This window comes from Galleria mellonella, unplaced genomic scaffold, assembly GCF_026898425.1.
Source record: "Galleria mellonella isolate WM207_F2 unplaced genomic scaffold, CSIRO_AGI_GalMel_v1 utg74, whole genome shotgun sequence".
Lineage (NCBI taxonomy): Eukaryota > Metazoa > Arthropoda > Insecta > Lepidoptera > Pyralidae > Galleria > Galleria mellonella.
In genome coordinates, this window is record NW_026442147.1 from 3402491 (window position 1) to 3419689 (window position 17199).

At 32.9% G+C, this 17199-nt stretch overlaps 2 protein-coding genes across 3 annotated transcripts; both read right to left on the reverse strand.

Moving 5' to 3' along the window:
* Nucleotides 1-1873: 1873 nt before the first annotated feature.
* On the reverse strand, nucleotides 1874-7935 carry LOC113516120 (putative neuropeptide precursor protein). Of its 2 annotated transcripts, XM_026900492.3 has the most exons (5): nucleotides 7704-7935; nucleotides 6090-6215; nucleotides 4102-4339; nucleotides 3412-3567; nucleotides 1874-3000 (listed from the first exon to the last, which is right to left on the reverse strand). In XM_026900492.3, the coding sequence occupies exons 1-5, from the start codon at nucleotides 7780-7782 to the stop codon at nucleotides 2469-2471; spliced, it is 1131 nt and encodes a 376-aa protein (XP_026756293.2). In that variant the 5' UTR covers nucleotides 7783-7935; the 3' UTR covers nucleotides 1874-2468. The 2 variants fall into 2 exon arrangements, with proteins under 2 accessions (XP_026756293.2, XP_026756294.2); XM_026900493.3 differs by lacking the exon at nucleotides 6090-6215.
* A 5837-nt stretch (nucleotides 7936-13772) lies between these two features.
* Nucleotides 13773-16991, reverse strand: LOC113515968 (peptidyl-prolyl cis-trans isomerase sig-7). The gene has a single exon (XM_026900278.3). The coding sequence runs from the start codon at nucleotides 16841-16843 to the stop codon at nucleotides 14900-14902; it is 1944 nt and encodes a 647-aa protein (XP_026756079.2). The 5' UTR covers nucleotides 16844-16991; the 3' UTR covers nucleotides 13773-14899.
* Between the last annotated feature and the right edge of the window lie 208 nt (nucleotides 16992-17199).

The window sequence follows — 17199 nt, forward strand, 5'->3', positions numbered from 1 at the left end:
AGGCGTTCTTTATAGCAGTGGTGAATAGGTCCCTCTACTTTCGAAAACATACACGTAAAGCCTGCTTTAAGAATTAATTGGCTATGGTAATTAATACCATATGTTTGGTTGCTTGCAGAACAGGGGAATTCTTCGGCTGAAAGTCGCTTAAAAGTAAAATGGTGTGACAAGGTACTGCTGAACGTTACAATTATATTTAATGAAAACTTTTACAAATTAGGAATAATTAATAAACAAAAAATATTATTAATTAGTAAAAAAAAAGATAAATAAATTTCAATGAATTTTAATTGAATTTTAAATGAAGTGCAAATTCAGTGACAATAATGGTAATATATAATAGAAGCATTTATTCATTATGTTTCAATTTCATATCAGACGGCATTTCACTTTTACAAGGAATTGAAAATAGTGTGAATTGCTCTCCTTCTATAATAGTTTTCATTTTAGGAATTTAAGATCTATAAATGTATCATTATTTCGTACGAAATAACTATTGATTCGGTATCATTATCATTGTCATCTAGTGCAATTTTTTTTCATTTTGAAGATTTACGTCAAACATTTGAAACTCATTCCTGAATTCTGACCTTTTCATGTCTGTAAGAGAAATAGCATTTTTATGTCCTGTGCTGATTAATGCCCTATTAGATATAACATTTGTGGTCAATTGTTTTTTGGACACCGTGTAATCTTTGTTGTTTCTGTGGTTTATTAAAATCTTATAATCTATAGTTACAAATATTGGCTTTTTGTTATGTATATATCATCTATGATTATTATTGAATTGGTCTTTGTTAAGAACACATCGCAAGCTGATGTCATCTTTACTAGAAACAATATATGACTTAAAAGTTTTGAAAAATTTTCTCATTGAAAACTGTGAGTTTCGGATCTGGTGACACTGTCTGGAACTAATGAAATTGTTTTGGTTGAGCACTCTATCATAGATATACGACACGAATTTATAGATTTGTACCTGATATACACAGGATCATGTTCTATACGAAGGTTTTTCTGTACCCTCATTAATTCCACGATATGGTCCGGTATAACGCAATCGGAATAAAAATAACGCAAGACGGATTGGAATAAATCTTTGAATAATCGCAATATGAACATATTAGTGTAATTGAAAAACCAACAAAATGTTTCATACTTTGGCCTCGAGTGGATTTGGCCATCTTCTAATATCTCCAAATTCTTGTTACTAGAAGTGACGTTTCTTTGTAATATTTCTCCGGGAAGGTATTTTTCGCTTACTATATTATGGGATTCTTCATTCATAGTAAGTTTATAATTTTCCTTAAATTATGTTAAATAGTAGTCGTTACCGCATATTCTTAATGGTATCTGACATTGACAGGAATGAATTTGCATAATTAATTATTATTTTTTTATTACCACCGACCAGATTATTAAAGTTGTGGCGTATTACTGGCCATCATAATACGCTTTTTATGTTACTGGCCATCATAATCCGTCTTTTATATTTTTATACTGATTTTTTTATTTTCTTATATTTCTCTTAAAAGCTTATTTTGCGACCTTCACCTAACAGTATTTTGGCAATTTATGAGTATAGGTCACTGAGGTATATATTATTCTATAACATCAATAGAACTAAAACTTATATATAAATAGAATACTTATTGAGATGTATTTTAATTTTAATACATCTGACTACCACATCGGTGATTACAGGAGTGAGCATATATATTTTTATCATAATGAGTATGTATCTGATTTGTGGTTTCTATAAATTTTATTTACCAACAACAAAAATGTAACTTTTATAACCTCTTAACTACCTAAAATTGAGACATACATTTAAAATAAATATATATTATGTGTTATTGTAAATAAAACTCTATTTATAAGATAATACTAGTTTAATACAGCAGTTTACCATTTACACATAAAATCTAACACTAAATATATTAAATGAAATGTGAAGTTTAACTTCACATCAGACTATTAATATTCGAAGAAACTAGACATATATCTATCTAATTAAATTTGATTATAGGTAATTTAAAAATTTAGTACTCTATAATGTTTCACAGATATGCAACAATAGAATGATACTAAGTAAAACAGAAATATTACACAATTATTTTCGTAATTTTATACTTAAAAGAAAATTCGAATTTTAAATAAAAGGAATTGAATGTAGGCCATTTATATTCAACAAATAAAATAATACATATTTATATAATAAAATGGCATTAATAATACGATCTTGTCTATTACTAAATTGGTAGGTATCCGCTACACACTGCGAATTAAATGCGCGACAATCTCCCGCCCCAAATTATGCCATATTGCCCTTCGGGCAACACATATCCTGAATGACGAATTGTTTTTCCAGATTTAAGACATGCTAATCGTAGGACCTGTATTCATTCTTTTTTGATAATCCGACTCACAGGATCTTTCGAATGGACACCTTCCTCCACAAGACTGCTTTAAAGTATCAGTCGCCGGTAAACTGGAATCTCCTGTTCTTGGATTCTTGGCGCAGAGCGAAGAAGTTCTGCAAGAGTATACAGATCATCCCGGGGTCTGTAATTGTTTTGATGCATCATATTATCAGAACGCTTCCGTGCTACCATGAAGCGTTTCACTTTATTTGCGTATTGCCTTTTGCGACGTGCTTCCTCGTACCGCTGTGCAAGTTCAGACGGGTCTACTTGGTACATGTCTGGGTAGCCGTGAGTCATAGCCATACGGTTCTGTTCTGAAAAGTATGAATGATGAGGATACTCTCGCTCTCGTGGGCTAATTACAACTGGTTCATTATACCAAATGTCACCATTCTCATCCACTTCAGGCTGTTCATCTTCAACTGTGTTCACACGTCCGTAGTAGCGATCGGCAGCCCATTGGTTGGCATTCCATTCCTGCTTTCTACGTTCTTGTGCTTCCCATAAATTTAGTAGAGCTCGAACATCAGCCGCACTAAGGCCAGAGTCACGTTTGCGGCGTTCCGAAATGGGCCTGAATAAGAGAATAATTTTATTATATTTTACACTAAGTTCATAAATAAAATCCGGAAAGTGTGAATTGCACTCAGAACATATATAATAGTAGTGTTCAATTAGTTCTTTCGTATACCTATAAAGGGTTTTTATATAATTTTTATTTTGTAATTTATACTCTACTTCGGACCGATCAACGGGGTGTCATTACATTTCATTATGTAATTACTGGCGTATAAGTAATATATAGTATAGTATATTATAATGAAGTTCCGTTAAACACAAATCAAAGACTTAATAATAAATAATTAAAGCCAAATGTAAATTTATTTATATGTAAGACGCTTTACTTTTTCTTGTATATACACATGATACACAAATAGGTAAGTGCTAGTTAGACGTACTAAAAAGATTTAGTAAACAATTTAACCTGAAGTTTTTCTTATTTCCGCCGGAGTTTTTGGTAGCTGTTTTTGCGGAAGCCGCCGCTCCGCCTACTTTAGTTCCACTGCCACGTTTGCGGCGATGAGCATCTTGATCATGTGATGCTGAGTCTAAAGGAGAGAGAGCGTCATGTTCCTCGGACCTAAGGATAAAGTCATGTTTTAGATATCATGAAATGATGATAGTGATTTCATCGTTCTTTTGCTGTTATCTCGAAATTTACATCCTTTTTTATTGCATCATCTTTTATTCAGTCTTTTTCTATGGTTTTCTCATATAGTCATCAATATAGTCATAATAATTATTATAATAAAGCCTTTTAGGTATGCTGGATATACGAGTATGAGAGAAAAGGTTGTTGAGTGACGATCCCGTACAGGCAAACGTAGTATAGGACGACTCTCTACTAGATTGAGTGACGATCTCAAATGTATTGTAGGAAGTTAGTGGATACTGAGAGCTCAAAACTGTTCCCTATAGACTGTAGTCTATGGTGTAGGTCTTTGTTTAGCAGTGGACAAATAATGTCCTGCCTTAAAATATGCATACACAAAAGATTTCTGCGTATCAGATGCCTGTCTACAAAATTAAAGTTATTTTTAAATTTTTATTTCGCTACTGCTACTTTCAAACTACTTCAACACACAATTATTCAAGATGTAAAAACCGTATTTACTTTAGATTTTTCTTTCCTGAGCCTGACTTGGTGGCAACTTTGGTGGCAGCGCCTGCTCCTCCCACTTTAGTGCCACTGCCACGTTTGCGTCGTCGGGAGTCGTACCCTGACGACAAGCCTTCCATTGCTGGAGGCTCACCATATAATTCGGGCCTCATGATCAGATTGTCTAGTTCTCCAGTGGACTGTGGCGAGTCGAATCGTTGTTCTACTCCTTGCTCATAACCTTCTACATTACCTGAAAAGATAATCTTATTTAAGATATTATAACAGATATAAATACTTAAAATCTAAATTAAGAAATTATGCAGTCAGTATTTGACATATACCTACTAACAATTATAAAAGATGGTTATTCCATTTTATTAATTTTTAAAATTATAAATGAAAAAAATATGCTCACGAATATAAACTGTATTGGGGTAATCAGAGGTATTTGCCGACTGTTGTAGTTTCTTGTGTAACACACATTTGTTGTATTTGGTAGGGAGCGATTTATCTACCCACCACTTCTTCCAAAGGCTGTCGCCTTTAGAAGGAAGCAGCTGTTCAAGTGTTACTTTATGTAATGTTATGGGTTATAACTGAAATTTATTTGGCATACAGATGGGCCATAGATATTCTCAAGATATGTATGGCCCATATGTAGCCCATAGTCGTAATTCAAGCAATCTAAGCGGCTACAGCTATAGTGAATAATATCCACATCCCTATTTATCACAATCGACTAATATGAATTGTCTATGTCGTGGCCAGATCTTAGAACTGATCACTTCATGATGTGGACGACCATTTTCTAAAACAATTTTATTTCATAATATGGTCAACTAAAACTGACTATATTGTTTAAACGTCAAGATTTGATGATATGATTAGATTATGATGATATCTCAATTTATGATTGGTTTAATATAGGGCTTCTTATTATTTACTGTATAGGTCGCATTTACTTGTTCAGCAAACAGTGTCCTTTTTCAGTTTAAATAAAGATGATGGGCCTAGTCACCAAAAGAGCATGAGCACCCACGAGGGTTTATTAAAATTGTGTAAAATTGAAAATAATAAAATTGTTCGCCGCCATGATGCATTATAAAAATAAATTAATATCAGCGCCTCTATCGATGGATCATTTTTACAACATTTTTGGTTTGCTGGAACAGAACTCTTATAGAGTTTAATTCGCCTGTTGCACATCTTTATTCAAAATAAATTATAAGTGTAATCTTTGTGTACAGAAAAATATAAATGAATAAAAATATGATCACTAATGTTTGATCATATCATGAAGCCACGCAATTAGTTTTTTATATCGTCAACGGTTGCTTTATTCATTGATCTGGCCAGCCCACATGATATGGGTAGTGGATATTTTCCATATCATGAAATAAAACCATTTCATGAAATGGCTCTAAGAGTTTTTCAATGGCTGATAATGAAATGGTAACCCCGTTTGCGCTAACGATATATGCTGGCGAGGTATGTTAGGTGAGAATGAAAAAGCAGGTTAGTTAGCCCATCGCGATGAATATATTTGGAATTTAGCACGACGGTTTCTAGGAGGGACCACGTGGCAATTGACAGGGTATATCGCTAGCAATGAGACTGGTAGTTCGCATTAGTTACAATCCGTAAGGCAAACAAGGCACTAAGGGTTGGACATATCATGAAGTGATCAATTCTAAGATCTGACGTTTGATCTGGTCACGACATCTATATAATTTGTAAGTAATTAGGTTATATAATTTTTTTTCAAAATTATTTAGTCATTCTATTTTTGATTTTTTCCATTTTTTATTACGTAGTAAATTAATATGAATGTGGATGAGGTAGTAGCAAACTAAGGAATTAAATGTAATCGAGACGGCTTCTAATTTCATTAAAAAGCAGGCATGTAGGTTTTAGTACTTAAAGCTGTTATAATCCATCGTCCCATCCACCCAATCCCTTAGTTCGTCACTGTGATAAGGCTCGCTTTGGTGTGGCCATACCTTCTTCACTGAGAGCTAGTGGATACGGCTCCAGATCGTTTTTGTCACTCTTGTTCAGGAATAACGATTGTGTGTCGTCTTTTGTTTGGTCCCAATTTTCTGGTAGTTCACCAATTGGACCGCCATCTAAAATTTAATTTATCTAATAGATATTTTGGCAATAATTAATTTTACAATGATCGTAAAGGTAGATAGTATTTTTATATCGGTTGTAGCATAGTCTTTTAAAAAATATGCTGTTTTTAATTGCAGATAAGTAAAAAGTATAACGATATTAATGACAAACAGGCACATACCGAAGCGAGCAAAACATATGCATGTTAACCTAATATAAAAGCAACAGAGAAAAGTTTGCACAATAATAATCATGGTCTATGTATGTATTATATTTCAGAGGTTGATTAGAATCGTAAATTTATTGATAATGTATTGAAAATGATTTTTTTCTTCTTCGTCTGTATTTTTTAGTATACATTATTTATTTCACTAAATTAAGAGTCGGTCGATGGGGTTTTTCATAATAAGTATCTACGGGACGTTTTTCAGCAAACTTTATGTGCAACATACAAATTACAATACATATAATTTCGGTGCTAGAGAGGGAATATTAAATCTTTCTTATTAGGAGAGATTCGTGGTAAGCTATGATGATGATGATGATGATGTCGTTGAGTGATACCTACATATTTTTCTACAACTCAGAAATTTCAAAACATACGCAATGTACTGGGAATGCAATGAAAAGGTCTTGTAAATTGAGAGTCGATCTAAAGAATATTTACTATATATTTAATTTCTGTAATTACAATAATAATATATTTTAACCGTCTTTTGAAGAGAGGAGGGTAGGGTTATCTTTTTTGGGTGTATGGAATATATATATTTGGATCATTGAATTATTCGTCTATTCAAGTTACTAACATTTTGAGTAATTTAATACAAATCAGATATGCAATGAACTTACAGAGTGCATTATTGGTACCTAATTTGAAGTTAGAACACCATTGAAATGTAGAGATTTTTCGAAACAAATTCCACATGAAGTTTTTAAAAAGAAAGCTTATCTATTCCTTTCTAAAAGGCTGGCAATATATTGAAAATTCCTTAGATGTTGTTAATTTTCATGGAACATAGGGATAACTACAATTAGATGAAACCTAGCTTGCTATTCTTTCAATAATAAAAAAAAATTGCAAAAGATTGTGAAATAAGTTCCTTAACAGTGGAAATATCTTCTTATCTAAATTATATTTTCATTCTTTATCTAGATCCACTTTTTTACTTCCTATTTCAGAATTCAGTTTGAAAATATAATGAGAAACAAAAAACGGCTTTTAAGATACTAATTAATGAATAGAAACAATCGATGGAACCTCTATTTTTAGGTCATTGTAAGTGAAAGGTCACAATGAATACCCGGTAAAAGGTGGAATCTACGCAGCAACAATCCGGCGCGCAGACCACCTGTTGCTAAATATAGATTGTGGCCAGGCCCCCTCCGACTGATCAATATACTAGTCAAAACAATCACAACTCTATAGCATTTACAAAGCAATCACATAATAAGCGACGGAAATTGCACGACTACTTAAATAATTATATTAAAAAAATTACCTTTGGCGTTCGTAGGCGTTGGCACCCCATCACACACAAGTAGCACCGCGGACAACGCGGTAAGGGCGATTAGTAACATAGTCACAGATTGTAAATGTGAATATTGTGAATCCTTTATAAAAGAGCAATAATAAAAGTGCGTAAAATGAGTGTGGATTATCCGCAAGCAGAGAGCGAGTGTTGTCTACCAGAGCCCAAGCTGGAGAGGAAACCTACTGCTCCTGTCGATAAATTCGCGACATGCGCAATGAGCGCAATGAATAGCACAGGGACGAACTGACTACTCATATTTATATGCCAGTGATATAATAAACGAATTGAAAGAAAAAAAAATATGTAAAGAAATGATTTTCTTATCCATTTTGGTTATTCAGACCGAAACACAGTGTTTCCTATCCATGTTAACTTGAGATGAATTTTCCTTATTTCCAGATCACGTTCCTACTAATACTCTTAGAAGTAAGACGGAATTGAATTACTTGTAATTAAGGGTAGGTAATATATAGCAACATCTATATACTGTAGTTACAATGTCTCTACGTATATCGGCTCAATAACAGATATATTAACCATCGGTTATCCAATATATAATGTTCGAAAGAAGAATCCACTCGTAATGTTAACATATATGGGCGATATCGCAATGGGTCGTCATCAATATCCTGAAGAACTCAATATATAGATATCGGATATTACACATCTTTATTTGTAATAGCTAGATAGTTCTATTTGCCAGTTATAATATCTGTCAAATGCAGAGAATTAGGTTTGAATAATTTTTCATATTAATTTTTTATGAATTTGTCGTCCAGTTCAGAATGCAATTTCAACTAAGAAGAACAAAACAAGAAGAAAGTTATGTTTACTTTGTCGTTTGATAAAATGACTATCACAAATTTCATGTAGATAAAAACCACAATTAAAGTACTAGTATTCTTGAACAGACTAGTCCTTGTAAGAAGCACCCGTTCGCGAGTATGACGGATGAGTTAGCTATCGTGTTCAACCATATTAAAGGAAACCCGGCCCATCTCGTTGCCTTTAGTTTGGATTGCCTGGCGATTTCTTCGAGCAACAAACACTATTCAGATGACGTATTGTAAAAAAAGTTAATCCTTTACTAATTCTACGCGCTTGAAGAGCCAACTGATCAGATTTCATCGTTACTGATCCATCTTATATAACATTAGCATAGGCGCGTGTACCATTTTATTTTCATCTATTAAAAAAATGGGAGGCTAATAAATAATGTCCTTGTTGTTTCTGGAACCATGAATTTATAGGTAATTCATTTATCCATAATAAAATAATAGCCAGAACTGGCTGGCTTTATATTTATTTTTGTGTAGCTACCTTTTATAATAAGTTCTAGTTGTTTCTACACATGGTCTTCTCTTATCTTAGTTCGACCCTGTCGCTGTGACGTCTAACCCTGCTAAGCTAAACAAGCCCTTCATACAAGAATATTATTGCAAGGAAAATGAGTCCAGACGGCGGAGTAGAGGCGTCGGTACTTATTAATTACGTTACATTAAACAGGCTACAGCTTTATATTTCTTTCTACGGACGAATGAAAGTTGTTTTCAAGTCTGTGCCTTTAATTCACGTAATGATCTCATTCTCCTTATTATGGGTACTTAGATACCTACGCAGCCGCTAGTGCTTTTACCACCATCACTTTTTGTTATTGTCCATAGTTGATTGATTCATTCATAGTAGGTAAAATAATAGTTTGTACCATCTACATCCAAGATCATTCGGCATACTATAACACATTTGAGCTCTACATATTTTTCATTTGCAGTAATTATCTATTTTTTTCTGTATGTTTTTGATAAGTAAGTTCGTCACGACATTCACAAATTATCAATTGAATCCATTTCAATTTTCTTTTATAAGAAGATGACGATTTACTTTGTAAAACAAATCAAAATCTACTTGTTTACAAAACACTTAATATATATAGAAAACGCCCAAACTAATACAAACAGACATCAACACGAAAAGGTGCAAATGTTTGTGCGAAGATCGAACTCGCAACCAGGTGAGACAAGCTGGGTGACTAAAGTTGTTTAACATTAACATACTAATAAGCCGATCGATGAAAGATAAGTGTAATGCGGAATAAAATATAATGCATATCGTCTGAGATGTGCCCACGATGGAGTACATACACAATAGCGTTATAAACGAGGGCCATTTTCTCGTTCAGTCACTTTAACCGTACAAAAGCTAACTGGTCCATTTAGTAGGTATTCCGAGGCGGCATATCACGTCCTGTAAACACGTTATAGGTACACATATATACCCACCACATTGGAAATTTGACATGTTTTATGATTTCCCGTCACACCATGTACTCTGTCGAAATAGTGAACGTATGGCTCTTAATATCAATATGTATAAAGACTACAGCATGGGGTTATAAAAAAAGGGTGTATTAAGGTTTTCTAAGGGTCGGTAACGCGCGCATGGTGTTACAGGACTGTATGCTTGTTTGCCACCATAGCTGTATAATAAAGTTCCTACTTATTTATTAATTAATAATGCTAGGGAGGCAAATGATCTGACAGTCCATCAATGCCCAATTTAGTCTACCTGGCGCCCCCAGAAATTATTTCCACGGCACTTCCTCTTTCTGTTTATGATGGCAGTCTCCTTGTTCAGTCAAAACACTAACGTTGAAGCTGATACGACCTTTTACTGATGTGAGGCTTCTTTAAGCTGCCAATTATGATCACCCCTAAGCCGATCCTGCAGTCCAACTGACGAGAAGTGTCTATTGTCGAACATAGATATTTGCAGCATGAGAGGAAAGAAAAACATATGTTTTTAAGTTCCATAGATGATACAATTTTATTTACATACATGCGAGAAAAGTCAGCGGCCTTTTCTATGAGTAAAATGGAAGGTAAACTCACCTGCGCAGGACGAAGCGATAATTAATAATGGGGATGTTAGTACCCATTGCCATCAGTATACCATATCAGGTCGAACTGCACGCGGTTCCCCCTAGAAACTGTCGTGATTAATTTATCGTTGAATTCGTTACGGTGGGCTAACTGACCTGCCTTTTTATCCTCACCATTCATCCTTCACTGGTGCCCCGCCAGTGTATACCAGTCGCATTTCATTTCATCCATTAAAAAAGAATCCACCTGCGCTATCAGTATGTATTGGCGAAGCACCAGTGACAAATGATAGGCGAGGAGGAAAGCAGATCAGTTGGCCCGTAGTAAAAAAATCACAAAAGTTAACCATGATGGTTCCCAGAGGGAACCGCATGAAGGGTATATTGTAAGCAATAGAGTTGTTAGACCCCATTAGCAATAGTCTCTTTCTTCTCGTATGCCAGTGGTCGTTTTTTATGGATAATAATGGAATGTTAACCCCACCTGCACTATTGGTATACGATGGCGGGAACCAGCGAGCGATGATAGGTGAGGATGGTGTTAGGTTAGTTAGACTACAAATTTCACGGGAATTAACCAAGATGTTTTCCAGAGAGAACCACGTGGAGATCGACCTGATCTTGTATTGATAGTAATGGGGCTCTTAGAGCCCCATACTAATAATCCCTTTTCCCCCCGAGAGGTGCGGTTCTAAAAAGTACTATACATATCTTGATTAATTCTTTATAAATATGTGACTATGGACCAATTACCCTGTTTCATTTATCATCTGTTACTGGTGTCTCACCAGTGTATACCGATAGCGCAAGTGACCATTCTATTATCACCCATAAAAAAAATTGCGTCTCGCCATGAAACTAGAGTTCGTTTATATTTTTTTACATAATGTAGAATAGCAAACAGACTGATGGCTCATCTGATGAAGTGCTAACGTCACCTTTAAATATAGTTATCAATTTTACATAATCAAAGATTATGCCCCACAAAAAATCGACTTCAATTCTGACAAAAGCAGTTATTTTGATCTACAAACTAAAGTACTAAAATTATTTCGATAAAATTTCTGTAATCTGTAATTATATTCTTTCAGATAAAAAAAGAATTTTCTAAATAGGTTCAGAACTGACAGAGTTATGAGGTAACAAACATATGTGTAAAAAATACAACCGAACTGAGAAACCCTTCTTTTTGAAGTTGGTTAAAAATACACTGTGTCGCCCATAATACCAGTATGCGTTGCCATTGTCGACAATTGAGTTGTTATGTTCGTATCCTTTAAATTCACTGCTGTATTCTACCCTTCAAATTGAAACACAACCATGCAAGCACAAGTACATCACGCCAGAAAAACGAGAGAGAGGTACATCAGCAAATAACTTTTCTCACTTTGGTTAAACTATAACAGGTGTGGAATTGAGAGCAAATGAAACATAATATTTTAGGTAGGAAAAAACTTATAATCATAAAAAAATAGTATACATCAAATTAACAGAGAAGTTCAAGTATCTAGTATATCTTATGTTAAAAATTAATTACTACTAATTAATTATCTACTAATATTTAAAATGATAGTATATATAGTTCTACTATATACCTATAGTATTTATCTTATAAAAATTGTGATTAAACTAGAGGCTAAAAATTAATTTTATAATTAGTCTAATTTTATAATAAATAAATATTATAAACCCACCTTTTTCATTCTAATTTATTCATTTAAGTACAGAAAAACAATGTATCTATAGGTGAAAAAAGCAAAAGCAATTAATAGAGGAAGTGCAGAATATTTGGAATACTGCAGGTAATTTGGAATAGTTCCATATCTGAATCAATATAAACGCTATCTGTGTTTTTTTTAAGTAAACATAACGCCATTCGATATACGAAGTCATAGATAGTTAAAATCAGGACACCATTTGGACATTCCAGCTACCAGCTCCAAAGAAACGAGACACTTGTTTTGAAAACTTTTTCGGTAAGAATGCAATCCGTTGTAATCTTTACTGTAATACTTTAAATTTTTATTGTAATTATTTAAACAGCTAGTTGACCTTGTTAGTTTAAGATGTTACAATGGTTTGGTGAATATTTCTAGAATAAAAAATGTGACATGGATTTTTAGGTAAGGTTGGTGTGTTGTTAATTTGGAATACCGAGAGTGAACATAATTTGGAATATTCCAAATTTTATGCATATTTTATAAGTAGTGATAAAAAAGAATACTAGCATTAGAGGCGGTAAGCCAGCAAGATCGGCAGTAATTTCAAGTTCTTCTATAAATATTATTAATATAAAAAAAGATCTTGAGAATGCACAATTTAAAAAGTGTGATAAAGAAAACAAAACAATGAGAAAATATTAAGGAAAAGAGCAAGAAAAAGATAGCAAAATAGACAAGGAAAAGAAATATAACAGAGAGTGATTCATCAGATCCGAATCCTAGGGCTATATTTGGAAATAACACAGACTCTTCCGACGATGAAGCAAGAGAGATGAGATTGCAGTCCCTACTGACGAAGACGTTGAGTGTATTTCTGTAACGGAAAACATAGCGAGGATAACAGGAGTGAAGAATGGGTACAGTACTGAATGTGCGAATTGTGGGTTCATGGTGCTTGTGATGGTTATGAATCTGGTGTGTATATTTGTGATTACTGCAAGAGTAACTAAGAATAGTAAACTATAAATTCAAACTAAACACTGATCAGTGTTTATTGTGACTGATTATTGAAAAAGATTGATTATCTAGAGAACTAAAGATTAATAAAACTGTTACAAAGATAAGAAATCTATTAGTTTCTAAGAAAAAGTGTAAGCAATAAACAAAGAAAAAATGTGAATGTATTTTGGAATACTATATTCCAAATTACCTGCACTCTAAGTCAAATATAGTTTTTGGAGTTTTCTAGTTGCATACATACATACATACATACATATCTGTCACGCCTGTCTTCCATATGGGCACCTCTTTTTTTATAAATCTTGACTCTTTTAACTTTTTGTTATATTTTTTGATTGTTATATTTGATTGTTCTCATTATTAAAGTTTAATACTTTGACAATAATTAAATGTATTTTTTACCTACCGATCCTGTTCCTCTTTCAATTTATTCTCAAAAATAAAACTAGTATTCCAAATATGCTGCAGTTCCTCTAATTATAAAATTAATATGAGAGCAATATTTATTGATTGAAAAAAAGTATTATTCAAATGGGATTAAAATTGGCAAAGATATCACATTATATAAAAAAAATATAGGCCAATTAGATTATGTAGTAGACCTTTTGTTAACAATTACATTGAATACATTTTATTATCTTCACATACTTATAGTCTTGAAGCATATTATTTTATGTAAACAAGATTTAGGCACAGATATAATTATTGCTCTGGGACTGAGAATACTTTTTTAATTCAGTCTAGCTCAACGGATTTGGATTGTACTCTATATTAATTTTTTATCATATCCTAGTTAAGGCTATTAATTATAGGGAAATATATATTAGTGAGGGGAAAGGATTGTTTTTTTAATGGGTGAAGATGGAATGGTAACCCTGCCTGCGTTATTGGTATATGCTGGTGGGGTACCAGTGCAGGGTAACAGGTGAGAATGAAGGCAGGTCAGTTGGATTATAGTGACCAATTGAACAAGAATTAACCACTATGGTTTCCAGGAGGAACCGCGTGGAGGTTGATTATCATGTATTCATCACAATGCTCTAACTGAATTGCCTTTTCATTCACACCTATCATACTTCAGTGATGCCCCACTAGTATAAACCATTATCGCAGGCAGGATTACAATTACATTATCATCCAATAATATATATATATATATATATATTAACAATATCATTACTAATTATATAGCATATTACATGACATTCCAATATAACATTTCTATCATACAGTTTTCATACATACATATACAAATATTCAATATTCACAGACATAAATTTAAATAATATATAACATCCAGCTGTTGTAATAGTAGAAAATAAGTAATAAACAATATAGTGAAGTATGTGAATATACAATTTTATAATATGAATATTAATTATGTACCTAAGTACATATTTACATGCAAATCAACTAATGGCAACACAGAATAATATTTATATTTAAATTGTCTAATGTATGATTGGTAACAGTCATTAAATTTTCAGTTGCTATGTTGAATAAATAAAAATGAATAAATACAGCAATAATTAAAACAAAAGTCACAAACCACTTTTAAAAATGATTTTGAAAACCACTTTGAAAACTATGTCAAATACTAAAAATTAAGATTTCTTTTTAGATTTCTTTGTAATGTGTCTTTTGGAGGGTTTCTTATTTCTTTTTCTTTTACTCGGTTCACTATTTGAGCTAGAACTTGTAGATTCACTGCTTGAATCTGAGCTAGATGTGCTAGATGAAGATGAACTAGACTCACTACTACTGGATGATGAATATTTTTTTTTTCTTCTTTTAATTCTTTTTCTATTTCTATCTTCACTAGAAGAACTAGAATCACTACTAGAAGAGCTCGAGTCTGAAGATTCACTATCAGAAGATGAAGTTGATGGTTTTCTTTTCTTTTTTACATTTTTCTTCTTTTTCTTTATATCCGTATCTTTCTCCCTTCTGTTTAATTTGTTTTTCTTGGAGACAGGAGATGGGGTATGTGGTTCTATATTTTTATGTTTCTTCACTCTTTTATGATTTTGTAGTGAATCTGTATCTTCAAATTGCTTACGCTTTAATTTACTTTGTGACTCTTTTATATCCTTTTCATTATTATTAGAGTACTCATAATTTTTTCTTCTATCATATTTGTCATTGTGTTCCAAATGTTGTGATTTAGTAGAAGTTAGTGTTTTAGATCTATGTGAACTTCTATTTTCTCTTTCTTTATTATCAGTATATTTGTGGGAGTCTTCATTATTTGTGCTTTTAGAATAGTTTTGATTTCGAGAACTGTTGTCACGTTTATCACTTCTTGATTTTTCTAACCTAGATCTACTTCTACTTCTGCTTTTTCTTTTATGATTTTCCATATCTCTAGTCTTGTGCAAGTGATGTCTTTTTTCATTGTGTTTATCAGTGTCATGATTATTCCATTTCTCATTGTCATATCTCTTATTTCTGTCACCCCATTGTCTATCTTTATTTTCTCTTCTATCTTTGCCTTCTGGTCTATTTGATTGTTCCTTGTTATGATTATGTTTAGCTTCCTCATCATTAAAATATCTCACACCTCTTCCTTTTCCTAACCATCTCATTTTAGAAACAGACTGTGAGAAATCTACATGGATACGTCTGTCATCAATTAATACATTGTCCATTTTGAAATAAGCTTCTTCACAATATTTTTTGTCAGCAAATTCGATAAATGCATATTGCAAAGAGTCCCCAGTCTTTTTGTCCCTTATTACTTCACAACTCACAATTTTACCAAATCTACTGAAAATTATTTCTAAATCTTCATCAGTTGTGACTGGATTAAGTTTACATACAAAAAGCACATTTTCAGGTGGAGCAATATCAGCATCAGGTAAGTCACCAACTATTTCCAAGATTGTCGCTCTTGCTTTTGCTTCTTTTTCTTCTATTAGTTCTTGTATTTCTTCAGCAGTTTTGCCTTGTGTTTCGTCTATTTCTTCATCGGGAGCTATCCTACCTCCTTTTAATCGCTCAGCACTCGGAGACGGAGATCTTGATGGTGCTCTAAAACCCTTTGGATCGTTGAATGGGTCCTCAAGTACAACAGTATGTGTGATTCTTACATCCTGATATGGTCGATATGTCTCATCACAAATTACTTCATTGAGTTTCCTTAAGACATCATGGCCCTCAGTCACTTCTCCAATAACACAGTGTACAGGATTTAATGAGTCTAAATCTGGAGCTAAAGTAAAAAAGAATTGTGAACCTACCATCATATCTCCTGTGCATACCATGGACAGCAAACCAGCATTTGTGTGACGGATCTTGGGCATTTTCTCACCGGAAAAAAATCGTTTTTCAGGACCTTCCAGTAACCCAAAGATAGACTGTCCTCCCGATCCTTCGCCAGTTGGATCTCCAGTTTGAGCAATAAATCCACTTCGTATGGTGTGAAATAGATTGTAATTGTAGAATTTCATCTTGCAAAGCTTCAAAAAGTTGAGACATGTCACAGGTCTTTGCTCTATGTATAAATCTACTGTAATATCTCCAAGCGTAGTTTCTATTACGACGGACATTTTAGAACCAATTATTGCTTTGGAATTTTATCTAAAACATATTGTTTTATAAATTTATTAAATACATAGGGCGTAGGTTGCATTCAAATTATAATTTTGACACATCACAACAAAACAATTCTAACCTAACTCTAAAGCTTATTCAAAAAGAAAAAAAAAAAAAAACCTATAGTCAATGTTGCCATTGAAAAATGGTGTAGATTAATCTTCCTTTTAAGTATGATATTTAAATTTATGTAATTTTTAATAACATGGATAAATATGGCAGTAAAAATAAAATCTTTATTAATGAAGTTTATTTAATTTTCAAGATTTATGACAGCATACATGATGTTGTTTATAAAACAGTGACATCT

Bases quoted from the DNA above. Each gene is read 5' to 3' on its own strand.
- LOC113516120 (XM_026900492.3), bottom strand. From the start codon at position 7,782: ATGTTACTAATCGCCCTTACCGCGTTGTCCGCGGTGCTACTTGTGTGT. The intron at 6,216-7,703 runs GTAATTTTTTTA...ATTAAATTTTAG, and splicing joins AACGCCTACGAACGCCAAAG to ATGGCGGTCCAATTGGTGAA. The intron at 3,568-4,101 runs GTAAATACGGTT...CTTTATCCTTAG, and splicing joins TCAGGAAAGAAAAATCTAAA to GTCCGAGGAACATGACGCTC.
- LOC113515968 (XM_026900278.3), bottom strand. From the start codon at position 16,843: ATGTCCGTCGTAATAGAAACTACGCTTGGAGATATTACAGTAGATTTA.